Genomic DNA, 16984 nt, shown 5'->3' on the forward strand with positions numbered 1-16984 from the left:
CACATGAAAAGTAATTCCAGCTAGATTCATTGAAAACAAGAGATTTTTTTTATTTTTTGAGTGACAAGATGAAGCTGAAGGGCCATATCCCACCTGCAAAATAGAACTCAGCAACAGGGAACGTCAGCAAAAAATGAGGAAGAGATTAAATATCTTAAGATTCCATTTCCCCCTCATTGCTCACTGCCGAAGGGGTGGATTGGGTGCATTTCCAGCTCTGTCTCCCTCTCAGGCTGTCCGGGAAGGGGATGGGTGCTGGTCCCGCTGGCCGGGACACCTCTGGGAGCCCAGCCCCACATCCCCGCGGTGGCAGCAGCCGGGCTGGAGGCAGCGTGCTGGGGGAGCAGTGCCATCGTGAGGATGCTCCCGCACGCCGCCTCCCAAGCCGGGCTGCCAGCCTTAGCTCCGCGGAGCCCTAAAATTAATTCCTCCAGCCCGCACGGGGCTCGCCAACTCCTGAAGGGATGCACAATGACTGCTGCCTCTTCAGGCAACCACCGGTGGTCAGAAACTTGGGAAAGGTCATTGAAATCCACTGTACCAGTGACTAACCCCTCCTTCCCGTGGAAACCCCTCATCCAGCCTTTTGCTGCTCCTGGTTTTCCCATGTGGAGGCACGGGATGAGAAGAGCTCCCAAGTGGGACCGTGTGCTGGTGTCCACCCAGCCAAGGCCCCTTCAGACCATGGGTTGGGTTTCAGGGGGGCTCCAGAGCCTCCAGACCAAGGCTTGGGTTTCATTGCCTGCGCTGGAAGAGGTGATGGTGGACCGAGCGTTTTCTGTGCAGCAGCAAGAGGTGATGGAGGTGCAGGAATGTGGATGGGACACAGCCCCGCTCCATCTCCCTGATCTCTGCTGACCAAGCCTCTGGAGGAGACTCACCAGCGGACAGACAGCTCACTGATGGGGGCTGAAAACCAATCTACTCGCTGAGGTGGTGGCTTTCAATACTCCATTCATCCCTCCTGAAGCACCGAATAATGTCGCCTTTTGTCCCACGGGCCCTCCCCTCTGTGCAGCGGGGCAGGGCTGACAGACGGCCCCTCCGCCGCCCTGGCCCGGCCAAACCCCGGCATCGTGTCCTGCTCGCAGGGACGTTGTCATCGCCGGCCACTTTTGTGCCGGAGCCAGCGCGTTCCTGCTCCCTGGCAGGGTGGCAGCGGGCATTAACCACTGCGGTGCTGTGCCACGGCTGAGCCCAAAGAGGGAAAACCCGACTTTCCATCTCCGTCTGTGCTTTTCCAACTGCTTCGCAAGCCTCACCCCAAGGCTCAGGGTTCAGCTGGAAACTGAATGCCCTTCCTTAAACCCAGGGGTGTTGGGGCTCTTTCAGAATCGCCACAGATTAAAATCTGGTTTTAAGCCATAATTAGTCATTATGACACTGTAGCAAAACCCTTTTAACATCACTTGGAGAAGCTGTGGCTGCCCCATCCTTGGAATTGTCCAAGGCCAGGCTGGATGGGGCTTGGAGCAACCTGGGATAGTGGAAAATGTCCTGCCCATGGCAGAGGTAGAATGGGATGAGCTTTAAGGTCCCTTCCCACCCAAACCATTCTATGATTTTGTGATGATTCTATGATTTAGTGTGGGTTTATGGAAGTCCCTGCACACCAAGATTTTCAAGCTGTCAGATGTCCTGTGAAGCCACCCTTCACCATGGACCCGATGGAAGCAGCAAATCCTCCATCCACCCCCATCTTGGACAAGCACTGACCACCAGGGATGGTACAAAACTCACAAAACTCACAGGGGAGGATCAGGGCTTTAATGTGGGGCACAGAAAGTCCCTGCTTTCACCCCAAATAACACATCACAGCAGACACACTGTGCCCAGCCAGCCTTTTGCCCTCGGTGAAAACTCTCTCCTCCCACCTGGGCACAGGACCCCACAGGTCTTTTAATCCCTTTTGGTCCCCCTTGTACCCCTTGGCCACAGCCGGAGTGAACCCCAGTTCTCTGTTTATCACTTCTTCCACTTTTTAACTATTCAAACAGCTTCAGGAGAAATCACAGTTTTTCAGCTGCCACCACCCCACCAGATCATTATTTGTAATTACCATCCTAACCTAAAAAAAAAATATAAATCAACATACCTGTTTGGTATTTTCTCTCCAGTATAAAGATGTGTGTATCAAATCCCAGAAATATCTGTCCTCTTTTGAAATAAACAAATGAGCTGGCTAGTTAATTATAAAATAATTTAAAATAACGTTTGAAATTAGTATGCCTGGTAAGATGAGATGGGGATAAGGCAGGAACTATTTCTTTAGGTGAGATCTTGCTTAGTAAATTTAAAAAAAAATTAGAAAGGGGGAAGAAAATGGATCTCATCCATCAACAGAACAGCTCCAGCCTGTCATCTCCTCGCACTTTAGGGGCTGCTGCTGCTGGGTTACAGCAGGATGGCAGCCCTGCAACCCATCCTGGGACAGATCATCCCCAAAGCAAAGGAAAAAGAGAGAGACTAGGAGAAAGGAGGAGAGGAAGAGGAAGCAGAAAGAGAAGAGAGGGAAGCTTGCTAAGGAGACATGGCGGGGAGGGAATGGCTCGGGTTTCAGGGAGGCAGGCAGGGACACATCCTTAAATTGGGTGCTGGCAGAGCCTGGGTTACGCCTCGAGGGGAAGGAAGAAGCTTTTTCAGAGGATTTGGGCTTTTCAGCTCCTTCCCACCTCCCTCCTCTGCTGTCTGAGTGCCCACCTGGAGAGGAAGTCAGCAATAACCATCTGGCTGGAAATACTTCTGTCAGCCCTGAGCCAGCACTGGGATACAGCAGGAGGGGATGGTTCTGACCTCCTTCCCTTGAAGATCTGTTCTTTGGGCAAACCATGGTCTTCCCTACTTGTTCCTAGGCAAGAAATTACCTTTAGAGGTCCCTTTTCACAGGGTTTTTCCTGTCTGACCATCCAAGGCATCTCTGCTCAGGACATTAAAGGGATCTGGCCTATCCTTGTGCTCAGCCCACGGTGAGGGACATCCTGTGGCTGGAAACCTTCCCCATCCACCTCCACCACCTCTGCTCTACACATTCATGTTGTCTGCTTCTGCTCCTGACCAGGGCATCTCTTTATTTTAAAAAGAATTCTGTATATTTCATAATTTTTAACTATTACAGCCTTTTAACAATTTTAACCATCATTGCAAGTAAAAGCCAGATAATGTGAAACTCTTGGGTCTCAGCAGCCTTGAAGAAAAGGAACACAGAAAAGGAACCTCCAAACATACTGGGTTTCCCACGCTTATGAATTCTTAAGTTCACCAGCAATTTTTGAAGCCTGGTATGCTTTTGGCTTTGAACAAGTTGATTTTATGAGCCACAGGATTTCTGCCCTCATTCTCATGGGAGGCAGAATTTGCCTTATGGCTCTTGCTGCTGGATTTTTCACTTGCTGCTATGCAAAGCCCAGACTTCTAAATGCCCTAAAAAGCCTGGGTTTTGTATTTTAACTCTGCACAAAGCCAGCTCTGGCTACAACTGTCGCCAACTGCTTCTGCTGTTCCTTTCTTGTAATTAGCAATTAGGCACTTTTATTTCCCAGTAGCAGCAAAGTTCTAATTAACCAGATCATGAGCACAAGTTTCAAAGGTGCCTTTTAAGTCTGTTTTGCCTAAACTTTGACAGACTCCCCACTGTCCTGGCTTTCTGCCAGGGCCCGTGGACTGGGAATCACCAGCTCCAGCATCAGTCCACATCCAGGTTTTGCAGACCAGGAGCATAATGTGGACATGCAGGGATAAGATGCTCTCCTCCCTGGACAGGATTTCTCTGGGCATTGGGGCAGCATTTCAGCCTTTTTCCATGTCTACATCGTTCCTGTGTGTGCTTTGAGTGGCTTGGCAGTATCAGGCATGGGGATTACGCTGCTCTGAGGAAAAGAAAACACAGCCAGCCTTATTCAAGGAGCAGCCACAACATAAGAAAGGCTAATTATAAAATTCCACAGGACAGCAAGGCTGTTCTCTTGTGTGCCAGGGAAAAAAAAAGAAGCTCTTTTTGTGCTTTCTGATGGTCCTGCTGCCTAGTCAGGCAGGGACACTTCGGGACACTCCAGAGATGCTCACGGGACAGAAGCTTCTGGAGGGGTCAGGGCCATTCCCACATCCACTCAGCAGCTGCCACATGCCACGAGCAGCATCTTCCACATCTTTCTATGGCATCTCCATCAGACTTCTTTTCTGGCAGCAGTTTGGCCATGGGTGGAAACTGGGGAAAACAAGTGGCTCACAAAACTGCAGAAAATATAAGGCCTCCAGAAAAAAACCAAAAAACAAAACCAGAAATCCAAACCAATTTCCCTCTTCAATTAGCTGGGAAAATACAGAGAGGAGAGATAAACTCATTTGTCCAGGCTATACCATGGCCAGGAAATGCACTGGGGATGTAAAGAAGAGCCTGGTGCCATATTAAAAAGTCATAAGCTGAAACAAAAGGCATCTTCTTGCTGCCAGGAGGGAAACACAGGGCTAGGAACACCAGTTGCTGCTTCGAGCTGTTAGCTGGTGTGTAAAGGATGACACAATTCCCCTGCTGATTGCTGAGCTAAATCACCAGGTATTTATGGGATTCCTGCTGCACTTTGGGGCACACCGGCATGAAAAATGCTGCCTCTCCAGCAGGATGGAGGCTCCCCTCCTCGCTGCGCTCCTGCTGCTGCTCCAGGGCACGGCCAGTGGTGGGATCGTGTAATGTGGGAGCTCTCAGCCCCAAACCAGCCCGTATCCAACAGCCTTTGAAGAAGGGAAAGATGTAAATCCAGTACAAGACCATTTTTGTTCCCTGTCCGGACATCAAACCCCGCCTCGGTGCTGGAGCTGTGCTCCCAGCACACCTCTGTGCTATTTGGGAACCACGAGCTAATTTTAAGTTATTTTCTGGCAGGTTATAAGTACTGAAGGAGCAGCAGGGCTGAGGAAAGAACAGCGGATGCCCCCAGAGAGGCTCGGCATTGCCCTGGGCTGCAGCGAGCTGGAGTTCGGGGAGAGGTACCCATCCCCTCCCCAGACAAAATCACCTTTGTTCCTCCCTAATCTGTTTCCTGCCCGAATGCTGCAGGAACCACCCCAGGCGGGTGCGAAGGAGCAGCACAAGGACACGGTGCTGACAGGAGGCTCTCCAAGGGCAGCAGAGCCACGCCACGGGCTCCGGACGGCATCCAGGGCTGGGGAGCAGCAGGAACGGGGAACAGGGGATGGGAAACAGGGAGCTGCATCCCCTCCATCGCCAAAGGCACCCGGTGTCTGTAACTCCCTTTTCTGCCTGTCGTTACCTCTGGGGGTGAAACCTCACCTGGCAGCAGGATCCTGTGGGATAACAGCCATATATATGTTAAATATATATATATATAGGTATTTCTATAGGTGTATTTATTTCTATGGCTTGTCCATTGGGACCAGAATTTCCTGGCTTCTCTGCCAGCCCTGGGGAATTCGTTCATCCCACTCCTGCTGCAGCATCTCTGCCGTGAGATGGGAGCACTGCAGCCTCAGTGCTTTTAGATTCACTCCAGGGAGTCCAGACCGTGCCAAAGTGGTGACTGGGAAATGATGACCTGTGTGGGGACAGCCAGGCTGGCAAGACAGACGTGGAGGACATTCTGCCAGTGCAGGAACCTGCGTGGGATTGGAGATGCCGAGCCTGACGCTGCACGGAACAGCCTGGGTTGGAAGGGAGCTTTAAAAGCTCGTTTATCTCCAGGAAAGCTCCGGAGGGATGGATGTCCTGCCCTGGCTGCCGCACGGCTGAGCGTGCACTAGGTGGCACGCAGCTGCAGGAGAAACCCCGCGACAGCGGGGAGAGGCTTGGCTTCGGGGAGGGAGAGGAAAAAAACTGGGAAAAGCAGGCAGAAGGCAAAGCGGGATGGGTTCTGTCCCCTAATTAGCACTAATGGCGAGGTGAGTGTGGCCAGAGCGGGTGAGACAGGAACACAAGCCAAAAGATTCGGATCCAGAGTTTCCCGGGTGGATTCAGCAAGGGCAGGGATGGGGAGAGTCTTTTGATCGGGGTCGGGATGACAGGAGAAGGGCCAGGGGTTTCGACCGAGAATGTTAAGTTTAGGGTTGACATAAGGAAAGAAATGTTTTATGATGAATGTGGTGAGACCCTGGAACAGGTTTCCCGGAGAAGATGGACGCCTGAAATGTTGGCTGGGGCTTGGAGCAACCTGGGATGGTGGAAGGTGTCCCTGCTCACAGCAAGGGGTTGGAACAACCTGGGCTGGTCCCTTCCAACATAAACTGTTCAAGATTCCGTGATTTTCTCGGAGAAGGCAGGCAGTGGAACACGGAGAGCCGAGCTGGGCTCATGGGGAATCTCCCACTACCAGCAGGGATGAGGAGCATGTCCCTCTCAGCATCCCAGGGGCTGGACAGCAAGGTCACCCAGCAGGAGGGGGAATGTCCACACCAGATCCATCCCTGCTTTGTCTAACTGCTCCCTGGCAGAAAGCAGCAGCAGCTGCTGCAGAGGAAAATGAAACGAAATTTCACCTATTATGCTTTGCCTGCAGAGGAATTTCTTCCTAATTCCTGTCACTTTGGGTTTGTCTGCTCAGGGAAATTAATCTGAAATCGAGTGGGCTGTGAATTCAAAGTGCTGCAGCAATCCCAGCAGAGCTTGGACAGGCAGTTTCCTAAGTGGCCAGGCTATTCCCTGGAGCACCAGCCTAAGCCTGGCAATTTAACAGAGCCTCGAGCATCAGGTTTTGTAGACATTAGTGTAGGACCTCGAGCCAAAACCGTGTGAGAGGGAGCAGCCACAGAGAAATTAATTCAACAGCCTTCCAGCACCACTGCAAGAAAAGGAGAAGGGGGGAGGCAAATATTTGGCTGGTTACCCCAGTGTGTGGATGGATCAGACAGGAGGAGTTGCCACGTTGGAGGACTCAGTGCTTTGCATACTGATTTGGGGAGCATGCAGAGAAGGGTGTGGGAAAGAACAGCATGGGAAAAAAAGGGATCCAGCTGAAACAAACAAACAAAAAAAGCATAAGGGACTATGTTAAAATCTGAGGATCATTAAGGTAAAAGTAATGTGAAATATAAATATATTTTTGCAGGCAGCGAGGATTGTGAGGTCTGCATCCCTGTGAAAACAGGGTTCTTAGGGACAGCAGGACACTGAGGTGAACTTTTTAGACTTGGGGATCATCGAGGGTCTTTACAGCCACCCTCACACAGAACACTTGGAGGAAATTGTGCAGTGGGGTCTGACAGGCTCAGCTGGCCATCAGACCCCAGATTCATGTTGCCCATGGCTCTGTTAACTCCTTTCAGGTTGCTGGACCATCTTGGAATAGGGTACAAGCAATGGAGGTGTGAGAAAAGGGAGACTGAGGACCAGCAGTGCACTTGTACAGCTCAGATGAGGTACCTCAGCCACCTCACTGTGCCTGGCAAAACCTTCCAGGGAAGCTGATGCAAGATCAGATCATGAATTCCTGCTCAAAAATAAAAACTTAAATAAATCCAATGTAATTTAAGACTCTTCCCACAGCTCAGCCACCACCTGACTGGTTTATCTCCACTGTCCAGCCCTTCCCTCCACCCAGGAGCTGCACCCAATTCACCTCTGCTCTCCCCCACCCTTCAGCCCTTATCAGTAGCACCCTTCAGCCCCAGAGCATCACCCCTGAGCCCTCACCCATCCTCTCTCACCAGCCAGGACTCCTCACTGGGAACATCCCTTTGTCTCCCAGCCGTGTCATCAAGGTGTGCAAGACTCAGTAGAAACCCTTCTTCACCATCCTCTAAACTCCCTGAAACATTTTCCTATCACAGGATATTTAATACCTGTCCACCCATGCAACCACATGGATCACATAGTCTGCTCCCAGCATGGCTTTATAAAGCATTCCTATCTATTTTTCAGGGAAAAAAAACCTTTGCATTGCTCTCCAGTTTCTAATTACAGCCGCAGGAGACAGGAATCCCAAGCACCTGAGTTGTAAATGTGAAACTTATTGCTTAAGCAGACACATTACAAGCAGGCTATCAATCACTGCTGGCAATTATTAGTACTTTGTGAGTATTTTGATCTCAAGTATGTGACAGTCTCATCCATCCTGGGGCAGAGGAATCCATGGGCATTTGCATACGAGGCTGAGCTGGTGGGGGGATGCAGCTCCAGAAGGTTTTCACTGGAGCTGTCGTGGTTATGTGCTTGGCATTGTACATTTTGGGATGAAAACCAACTTTATTCAGGCTCTGCAAAGATGAGTCTCACATGTTTAAGCCTGGAAGAAGAGTTTTATAATATCCCTCCATTCTTACAGTATAAAGTGGTTCTATATATTTTTTTTTATTTTTATTTTTTTCTGTAACTACTGAGCCGAAACATAATGTTCTTTATTTTATAAGCCTTTTGGGACAGGTGTATCATGGCATGGGTGAATCAGTGCTGCTGGGTGTAAAGTCCAGGGAGGTTTAAAGTCATTTGATAAGGACTGGTGGACATCTCCTGGTCCAGAAGGAATTATGGTGATCTTAAGGGTCTTTTTCAACCTAAATGATTTTCTGATTCCGTGATTCTTTAATAACTGCTGCTAAGGTCTTGGTGAGGGTCCCAGGAAAGAGGAAAACCCATGTGGGTCTGACCTGCCTCTAAGAGACCATGAAAAAGTGATCCAGCACCCTCCAAGATGCTCTAGGATGGAAGGAATCCGTAAATAAACACACATCTTGCAGGGGTGGGGGGTGATGGAGGTGCAGCAGCTGGGAGGGAGCAGCGCTGTGTCCTTGGAGAGATCTGTGAGGGGGCTGTGTTCCACCATCCGCATCCCAAACAGGGAGCAGGCATGGCCAGGGCTTTGCCCCACTCGGGTCTAAATGAAACCCTCAAGGTGGTGAGCAGCTGATTGATCCAGGCTGGAGCTGGGGCCAGGGGTCACAGCCACATTCCCACAGGAGCTCCGCACACACCGTTACACACAAACACACACCCCATTACACACACACCATCACACATACACCATTACACACACACCATTATACACACACACACCATCACACACACACACACCATCACACACACACAGCATTTCACACATACACACCATTATACATACACACAGCATTACACACACCCCATCACACACCCCATCACACACACACACCATTACACACACACACCATTACACACACACAGCATTACACCCACACACAAACCATCACACACACACCATTATACACACACCATTACACACACACCATCACACACACACCATTATACACACACAGCATTATACACACACACAGCATTACACCCACACACAAACCATCACACACACCCCGTCACGCACACACACCATCACACACCCCATTACACACACGCTATCACACACACTCATTATTATCACACCCAATCACACTCACTGTGACACATCTCACACTCACTATCATACACTATCACACACAGTCACTAACACACACTCACTGTCACGCATTCACTCATTACCACACTCATTATCATACTCATTATCATACTCATTATCATACTCATTACCACACTTGTTATCACACTCATTATCATACTCATTATCATACTCATTATCATATTCATTATAACCTCATTATCATACTCATTATCATATTCATTATAACATCATTATCATACTCATTATCATAATCATTATAACCTCATTATCATACTCATTATCATATTCATTATAACCTCATTATCATACTCATTATCATATTCATTATCATATTCATTATAACCTCATTATCACACTCATTATCATATTCACTATCACACTCATTATCACACTCATTGTCATACTCATTATCATACTCATTATCATATTCATTATAACCTCATTATCATACTCATTATCATATTCATTATCATATTCATTATAACCTCATTATCACACTCATTATCATATTCACTATCACACTCATTATCACACTCATTGTCATACTCATTATCATACTCATTATCATACTCATTATCACACTCATTAGCACACTCATTATCATACTCATTAGCGCACTCATTAGCACACTCATTATCATACTCAATACATACTCATTTTCACACTCATTACCACACTCATTATCACACTCATTTTCACACTCATTACCACACTCATTATCACACATTACCACACTCATTATCACACTCATTAGCACACTCATTATCACACTCATTAGCACACTCATTACCACACTCATTATCACACTCATTAGCACTCATTATCTCACTCATTAGCACACTCATTATCTCACTCATTATCACACTCGGCCCCACGCCGCCTCACGCTCACCGCCACACTCCCTCACGTCTCCACCAATCACGTCCCTCGCTCTCCCTTGGCCCCGCCCCTGGCCCCGCCCCTGGCCCCGCCCCCGCGTTCTCTCCCCGGCGGCCCGGCGTGCGCACGCGCGGAGCTTCCGTGACCGCGGGCCGGGAGCGGCAGCGCCGGGCCCTGCTCGGGGTGAGGGGCCGGGGGGCCGGGCCGGGTGAGCGGTGACCGGACCGGGGCACAGCGGCGCCGGGCTGGGGGGCCGGGCTGGTCTGCGCTTCGCGGGGTGGGTACCCCCGGGTGGGCACTCCCAGCAAGCCGTTCCCCGTGCCGCGCAGCCCGGGCCGTTCGTAAGGGACCGCCCGGGCCGTTGTGGCCGCTTCGGGCTTGGCCTGCCTGGCGTCCCGTCGGCCCGGGGGCACGGACGCCGTTCCCTTCGCACCAGATCCCGGCCCCTCCGGAGGCGGTCGGTGCCGCCCGGACACTCCCCGGCACCCGTGGGGCCCGGGGGTGTCCGTGGTACCGGGGGGAGCCAGCAGACAGCTGCGGTGGGTGCCGGGGGCTGCCCAGGGCCCCGGGGCCGAGGGGAGCTCCCTGAGGGGCGGGTGGTCCCGCCGGGCCGGCCCCGAGCCACCGGCTCTTCCAGGTGGGACCCGGCTTGGCTGTTCCGGAGCTCCAGGAGCTCCTGCCGGGAACCGAAGGCGTTGGGGAGCTGGAGGGGCCCTCCGGATCGTGCCAGGTTCGCACCCCACACATCAGATCTCCGCACAAATGAATAACCCGCCCCGGTGCCCAGAAGGACCCAGGAGTAATCGGGTTGGACGCGAAGTGTGGTGAGGTCCCGTGTCCAGGTGGGATCCCGTGTCTGGGTGTACCTGCCCTCCTCTCGCTGCCTCAGTTTTTCTATTCACCCCTGCCCGAAACCAGCCCTCGGCTTAGTTGACAGGCAAACGCTTTGTTCGGCTCAGTTGCTGTCTCTGTTTTCCCCCTCCGAGGGGAACTCGCTTAAAAGCTTGTTTTGAATGGAAGCAGTCCAGGTTTGGAGCAGCCGGGTTTATTTCTTCTGTTGTTTTGGCTGTCAACCGAGCCGCCTTGTGCCGTGAGGATCAGCAGAGGCTGGGAGAGGGCAGGACTGGGATGGATCTGCACTGTGACCCTTCTCTGCTTCCGAGCTCTGTTCTTTCTCTTTCCTTGGTGCTAATCGGTGCTGGGTGCTTGTGTAAGAAAAGGTGTGTTTGGGTATGAATTACCTGGCAACAGCTTCCAGCCCTGTAGTTTTGGGTTTTGCTGTGCCCAGAAGTGCAGTTCAGCTGGTGTGGGGGCCCTGGCTGGGTGGGTTGGGGTCGGGGGAGAGCACAGGGCACCTGTAACGCTGCTCCAGTCGTGCCCCCTGCACAGGGTCACGTTTTACTGCAGCCCTGTGGCCTCCTTGTGCTTCATGTGCTCCCCTAATCCCTGTGTAATCTCTTCCCGTGGGATCTTTGTTGCCCTCCCAGTCCTGTCTCTCAAAGTAGTGTTTTAACAATCTGTCCTGAGCACTCTCTTTTCTGAAAAACTTGCTGAAAAGTCTCTATTTTACCAATCTGGTGGTTTTTATTTTTAATTCAGCCCAGCAGCTCCCAAGGCTCTTTTTCTTTTCCAGGTACAAGCTCGCGTTTTGTGAAAACTTTTATCAGCGCTGGCAATTCAAGTTCAGAAACTTAAAAAAGGAGTTGGCATTTTTAGAAATCATCTCAGACCTATGAATTTTAAGATCCTGCATGTAAAGCGAAATGAAATTCTGCTTTCTGGAAGTAGAACAGAAAATTAAACACAGCTTTCAAAGGCTTTAATTCCCGTTCTCCAGCTTTCTCACCACCATTTGCTGGAGTTTGAGGAGCAGGGAGTGAAGCTGTTGGAAAATACATCTGAAATGCACTCCATTTTTTTCTTGTCCAAGTCCCCAATTAAAGCCATGTGGACAAATGTTTCAGAGGTTGTGCTGGGTGTAAAGTTCCAACCAAGCAAATCCAAACTCAAGCTCTGAGTTGCCAAATACCTTCAAAGTGAAGGGCATCTGGCTGGAATATTTAAGTATGCACTTGAATTAGCCAGGGTTTTGTTTTCACTGGAGGAAGGGTGGCCCAGAGGATTTCTGACTGGAGCCACAACTGTTTGGTGAATAAGAGCTTTTAGGGTTGATGTGAATTTCAGCTTTTCAGGGTATTTTTAAAGCTTGAGGGGAAGTGTTCTAGTCCGTGGGATTTGAGTAGAGATGTGAGTTGGGATGTGTAACACATCCCAAACCGTGTCCCACTCTTCCCAAACCCTTTCTGCTGCAGTGTAATGCTGCACACTGTACAAGCAGCTCCAATATTGAATTTCTCAGCTTTTAATATTTGTGTGCTGCTGAATTCTCCATGAGAAGTCAGGAACTGCAACTTTAAGCCTTTTGCTTTCTCATTTTCCATAACTCCAGGACTTGTGTAATTCTGGCTTACTGATGCTCTCCCGCATTCCTCACTTCCCAGTCCCTGCAAACAGCTGCTGGCTCCAGCAGCTTTCAGCAAGAACTGGCAGGAGGCTGAAATACGCCCCTCGCTCCTCCTTTGGAGCAGCAGTCCCAGCGCAGGAAATATTTTTTCCACTCTGATGGGGAAGTGGATGTTGGAGCACGCGACACTCACGTGCAGTCAGCCCGGGTACCTTCTCGTGTGGTCCAGGATTCACAGCATCGCTGCCACCCCGGGTGAGGGACAGGCTGTTGTCACCCAGCTGTTACCCCAGCGAGTGTGAGGTGGCCTGGGAAGGAGGTGTCTTTTCTGCTTCGGTGTCTTTTCTGCTTCGGTGTCTTGCTTGTTTGCATTTCCTGCTGCTGTTTCAGAAAGGAAGGAAAACGAATTGCTGACTCCCTCCTCACAGCCTCCCTCTTCTCTGCTCTGCTTGTGGCTGCACATGAATATTTGGTAACAGCTTTGGGGAGAAAAACGGTGTTGGTTCTGTGTTTGGGGTTCAGAGCACCTAGTGCAGGTGGGTGGGACAGAAAAATGCCACAGCCTGGGTTTTGCTCTGTGTCAAGCAAGGACAATGCCAGTGGTCCTTGAGGTAGAAAAGTGTTGGTGTGAAACCTGCCATAAAAAGAAGTGACAGAGGCAAGTGTTGGATTTGATACCTTAAGTCTTAATTTGCTGTTTTGAGCAGTAAAATAACTGTCCTTGGTGTGTTGAGCAAGAATGGATTACAAGGAAAAGATTAATAGCAGAGACCGGGGTAGGATCTTGGTGATCTGGAGCAGTTTGTCACCAAGACCAGTTGAGCTGGGGGTGTTGTGTAAAAATCTCAGAGCATCTCATAAACTAATTTACACTGAATTCCTGGGGAAATTGCTGCCTTCCTCTTATAAATGCAGACGTGTGGGTGTGTCTGTTCTGTGCTCGCTCTCCTTCTCTGTCTTTTTTAAGCTATCAAGCCACACGGGCATGATGGATGGGACGCTCCACGGAGCGTGGGATCTTCCCCCATCCGGCAGGGATGTCATTCTCTGTGCAGATGGCATCCTCCAGTGGAAGCCACCCACTGCTGCTCTGCCTCTTGGGAGACCTGAACTTTTCCATTGGATTGGAAGGAAGCTCACGGCTCCCTGCTGACTGCTGGGAGTTAAGCGAGCAATCAATGACGTGAGACCTCAGAAGGGAGAAGGCGAATTTATTTTAAAACAAAACGAGTTTCACTCATTCGCAGCCAAACCCACCTACACACGAGCACCAGTGTGGGGATCTCCGAGTGGTTGTCCAGCATTTGGACAGATGTGTGTGCAGATGGTTTGGACAGGATTCCTTGGAATGACACAACAGACAAGGAATGTCAAATATCAGACCTCTGGTGTCTCTTGGTCATCATGCCTTTCGATCTGCTCTTTTTACATCCCTTGGGGGCTGAGAGTGATGATCTCTTCTTGTTGGAATTTATTAACTGTCCTTTGTGTCTTTGTCTGGTATCTTTGGGCTCCTACCCTTTCTCTATTCTTCCCCAAATCGTCTCTTAAGGCCTTGAGTCTCTAATGCTGATTGTCCCTTGTTTCAAGATGTTCCTTGTTTTCCATCCTGAAAAAGGTGTGCTTTGATCTTGAGGGCCTACTAAATCAGTGCCCTCAGCACAGGCAGTTGATTACACCCTGTGTTCCTCCTGGTTCTCTTGTACTCCTTCCCATCTGTTTTTTGCTGGGATCACACTCAACTAAAGAAGTGTGTGTACTGTGATTTGCAAACTGTACATTAAGAGTTTTCTTCTGGCTTTGTTTGCATGTGCAATGCTGCACAGGAGTCACAGGACTGATCCTGGGCCAAAACTAAGTGCTCAGAAGCCTGAAGGGAGCTGATGGTGTAGCCCTGGAGCTCAGATCAGTGGGAATAGTTTGGGGAGTACTTGTGTAACTCAGTCATTTCTGTGAATGAGTGTTTGGCCAGCATTTGGCAGCTCACATTGGGGTGGTCAGTGTAATGCTGCCAGGAGCAGTGCCCAGCATGGGGAAGGGGCAGAATGGCAGCTTGCCTTGGCACACTGCTGGCTAGTGAGTGTCTGTCTGAACTCATGCCAAGGCTTACAGGTCTGCCTGACACAGATCAGCAGTGGCTCAGGGATGGTTTGGTACAGATCTGTGGTGACTCAGGTGGTGTTTGGTGCCACAAACCATAGGAAGCAGAGCCTCCCTGAAGAGTGTTTGCCCTCAATTAGCAGAAGTTGGCAGCGAGTGGTGGTACCTTACTCACGCCCAGCCAGAGGGTTTTGAGGCCAGTCTGCTTCTCTGGATTCTCTCAATCCATAGTGACCATCTTCTGTGAAAGTCAGAGCTTGTGTGATGTGGATGCAGGGTGGGGGGTTCAGGACATCATTCTCAGCCCCCTGTGCTTTCTGTTTCTTGTTGCAGGTCCCCAGGAGAAAATGGTGTAAGGCCAGCACAGCTGCCACTTCCAACCACGGCGTGCCCAGAGCTCAGGGAGGAACATGGCAGCAGCTCAGGGAGCGGGAAGCGGTTCAGCCGGGCCATCCGGCCCGCCCGGTTCTGCCCCGGGGCACAGCAGCACCTCCACAGCAGTGGCTGTGTGGGAATGGCAGGATGAATTTGGCAGGTGGAGGCCGTACCGAGGCAATGTCTGCAGCTACATTGAGCAGGTTATCCAGGCCTCTCAGCAGAAGGGCCGGCGCTCAGGGTCGGGGCTGGCCAGCAGCATCCCTTTGGGACACGCGGATCCCGCCTTGGCTCCCTATGTCATCGACATTCCAAGCTTGATGCAGTTCCGGCAGGACACAGGTAAGGGAGCATCCCCGCCTGTTCTGCTGCTGTGCTTGGGTGTGTGTAAGAGCCCTGCAAAGCTCTGCTGTTTGCTGCCATGCTGGGCAGCTCTGTGAGCACATCTGCTGCTCTCCTGATGCTGTCTGCTGCCCAGTGTGGAAAAATCTGTGAAGCTGGATGCAGACAGACAGCCGTGATCTCTTCAGGAGCATCATCATGGGAACCCTGGAGCTCCCAGCCTGTGAGCCAGAGCTCTCGGAGCTGGAAACTCCCCCCCATCCAACACCCTCCCCCAATCCATTCAAGATCACTTGCGTAAAAAAGGCCTTTTTACAATTCCAACCCTCCTGCTTGAATCCCTTGCTCCCTCTGGAGCTGGAGTGCCAGCTGCTTTACCTTGGCATGCAGCCCTGCTCAAGCTGCTTGCGAGTGCCTGCGGCCCCCGCACGACACCAAAATGCTGCAGCAGAATATTCCCTCCACTTGTGCTGTGTGAGCCTGGCTCGCTTCCTCCCAGGGAGAAAGGGCAGGATGGGCTCAATAGCAGAATTGAGACCTGATCTTCATTCTCCTCTCTCCTGGGGTCACTGGGAGTAGCAGCTCAGAATCCTGCCCTCTTTTGCTCCAGATGTGCTGAGCAGCTGGAGCTTAGAAAAGGGGCAAGGATGGAATGCATGCACTTCATCCCTGGAAAATCCAGGGAGATCCCAAATTACACACCCCGAATGAACGGCTGCTTTGGAAAATTTTCCATCCATCAGTTTCCCCTTTGACAGTGTCTGTCCCATCACTCCAGGATGCAGTTGAGCATCATCCCAAGCTTTTAGAGAGGGGGCTATGTGCTGGTTTCTTGCCAGTTGAAACAGCAAATGAGCAATATTTTGAATCAACTGCATGATCAGCCAATTCTGGCAGGAAAGGGAAGTGGTTGGAGCAAATGTGAGTGGTCGTCACAGCTGCATCCGTGTTTTTATTCTGACTTGGCGACCTTAGGCTGAGTTTTAGTGGTGTCCTGGGTGAGGTGAGGAGCTTTCTAAGCTGGATGCCTTGGCAGGTGTGCTCAGCTTGGCCTGTTCAAACATCTGGGAGGCCAGCTGAGGCTGCAGCTTTGAGTGGCACAGCATGGACCACCAGAGCTGGCACCAGCAGCTGTTTCTTTCCTGTTTTAATCATGCCAAACTTGTGAAGGAGCCTTCCAGCCTTTGGCCGTTTCAGCCAGTGCTCCAACGTTTGGACAGCAGTCCTGAGCTTTCTGGTGAAGGTGAGCAGAGAGCCTGTGGGAGAGTGAAACGTGTCCTACATTGCTTTCCACAAGTGCTGCTGTCTGTCCTTAGAGGGTTTGTATCTCTTTAGACCATTGTGAAAGATCTCAAAACATGCAGTGACTATTGTCCGTTGCAGGCTGGTTTGGAGCTGTTCATCTCTGGGGGACAGTGCAGTTCAATTCTGGAAATTATGTTGGCTGGTATGA

At 50.6% G+C, this 16984-nt stretch overlaps 1 protein-coding gene across 7 annotated transcripts in view; it reads left to right on the top strand.

Moving 5' to 3' along the window:
* The first annotated feature begins 10351 nt into the window (after window positions 1-10351).
* Window positions 10352-16984, top strand: part of DTX2 (deltex E3 ubiquitin ligase 2) — a 34617-nt gene continuing 27984 nt past the window's right edge. Inside the window, exons 1-3 of one of the 7 annotated variants that reach the window (XM_058854107.1) lie at window positions 10371-10433; window positions 10888-11092; window positions 15148-15531. In XM_058854107.1, coding sequence (XP_058710090.1) covers window positions 15225-15531 — 307 coding nt within the window. In that variant the 5' untranslated portion in view covers window positions 10371-10433; window positions 10888-11092; window positions 15148-15224. The other 6 variants (XM_058854106.1, XM_058854111.1, XM_058854109.1 and 3 more) reach the window with 6 other exon arrangements.

Source organism: Poecile atricapillus, chromosome 21 (genome assembly GCF_030490865.1).
Source record: "Poecile atricapillus isolate bPoeAtr1 chromosome 21, bPoeAtr1.hap1, whole genome shotgun sequence".
Taxonomy (NCBI): domain Eukaryota; kingdom Metazoa; phylum Chordata; class Aves; order Passeriformes; family Paridae; genus Poecile; species Poecile atricapillus.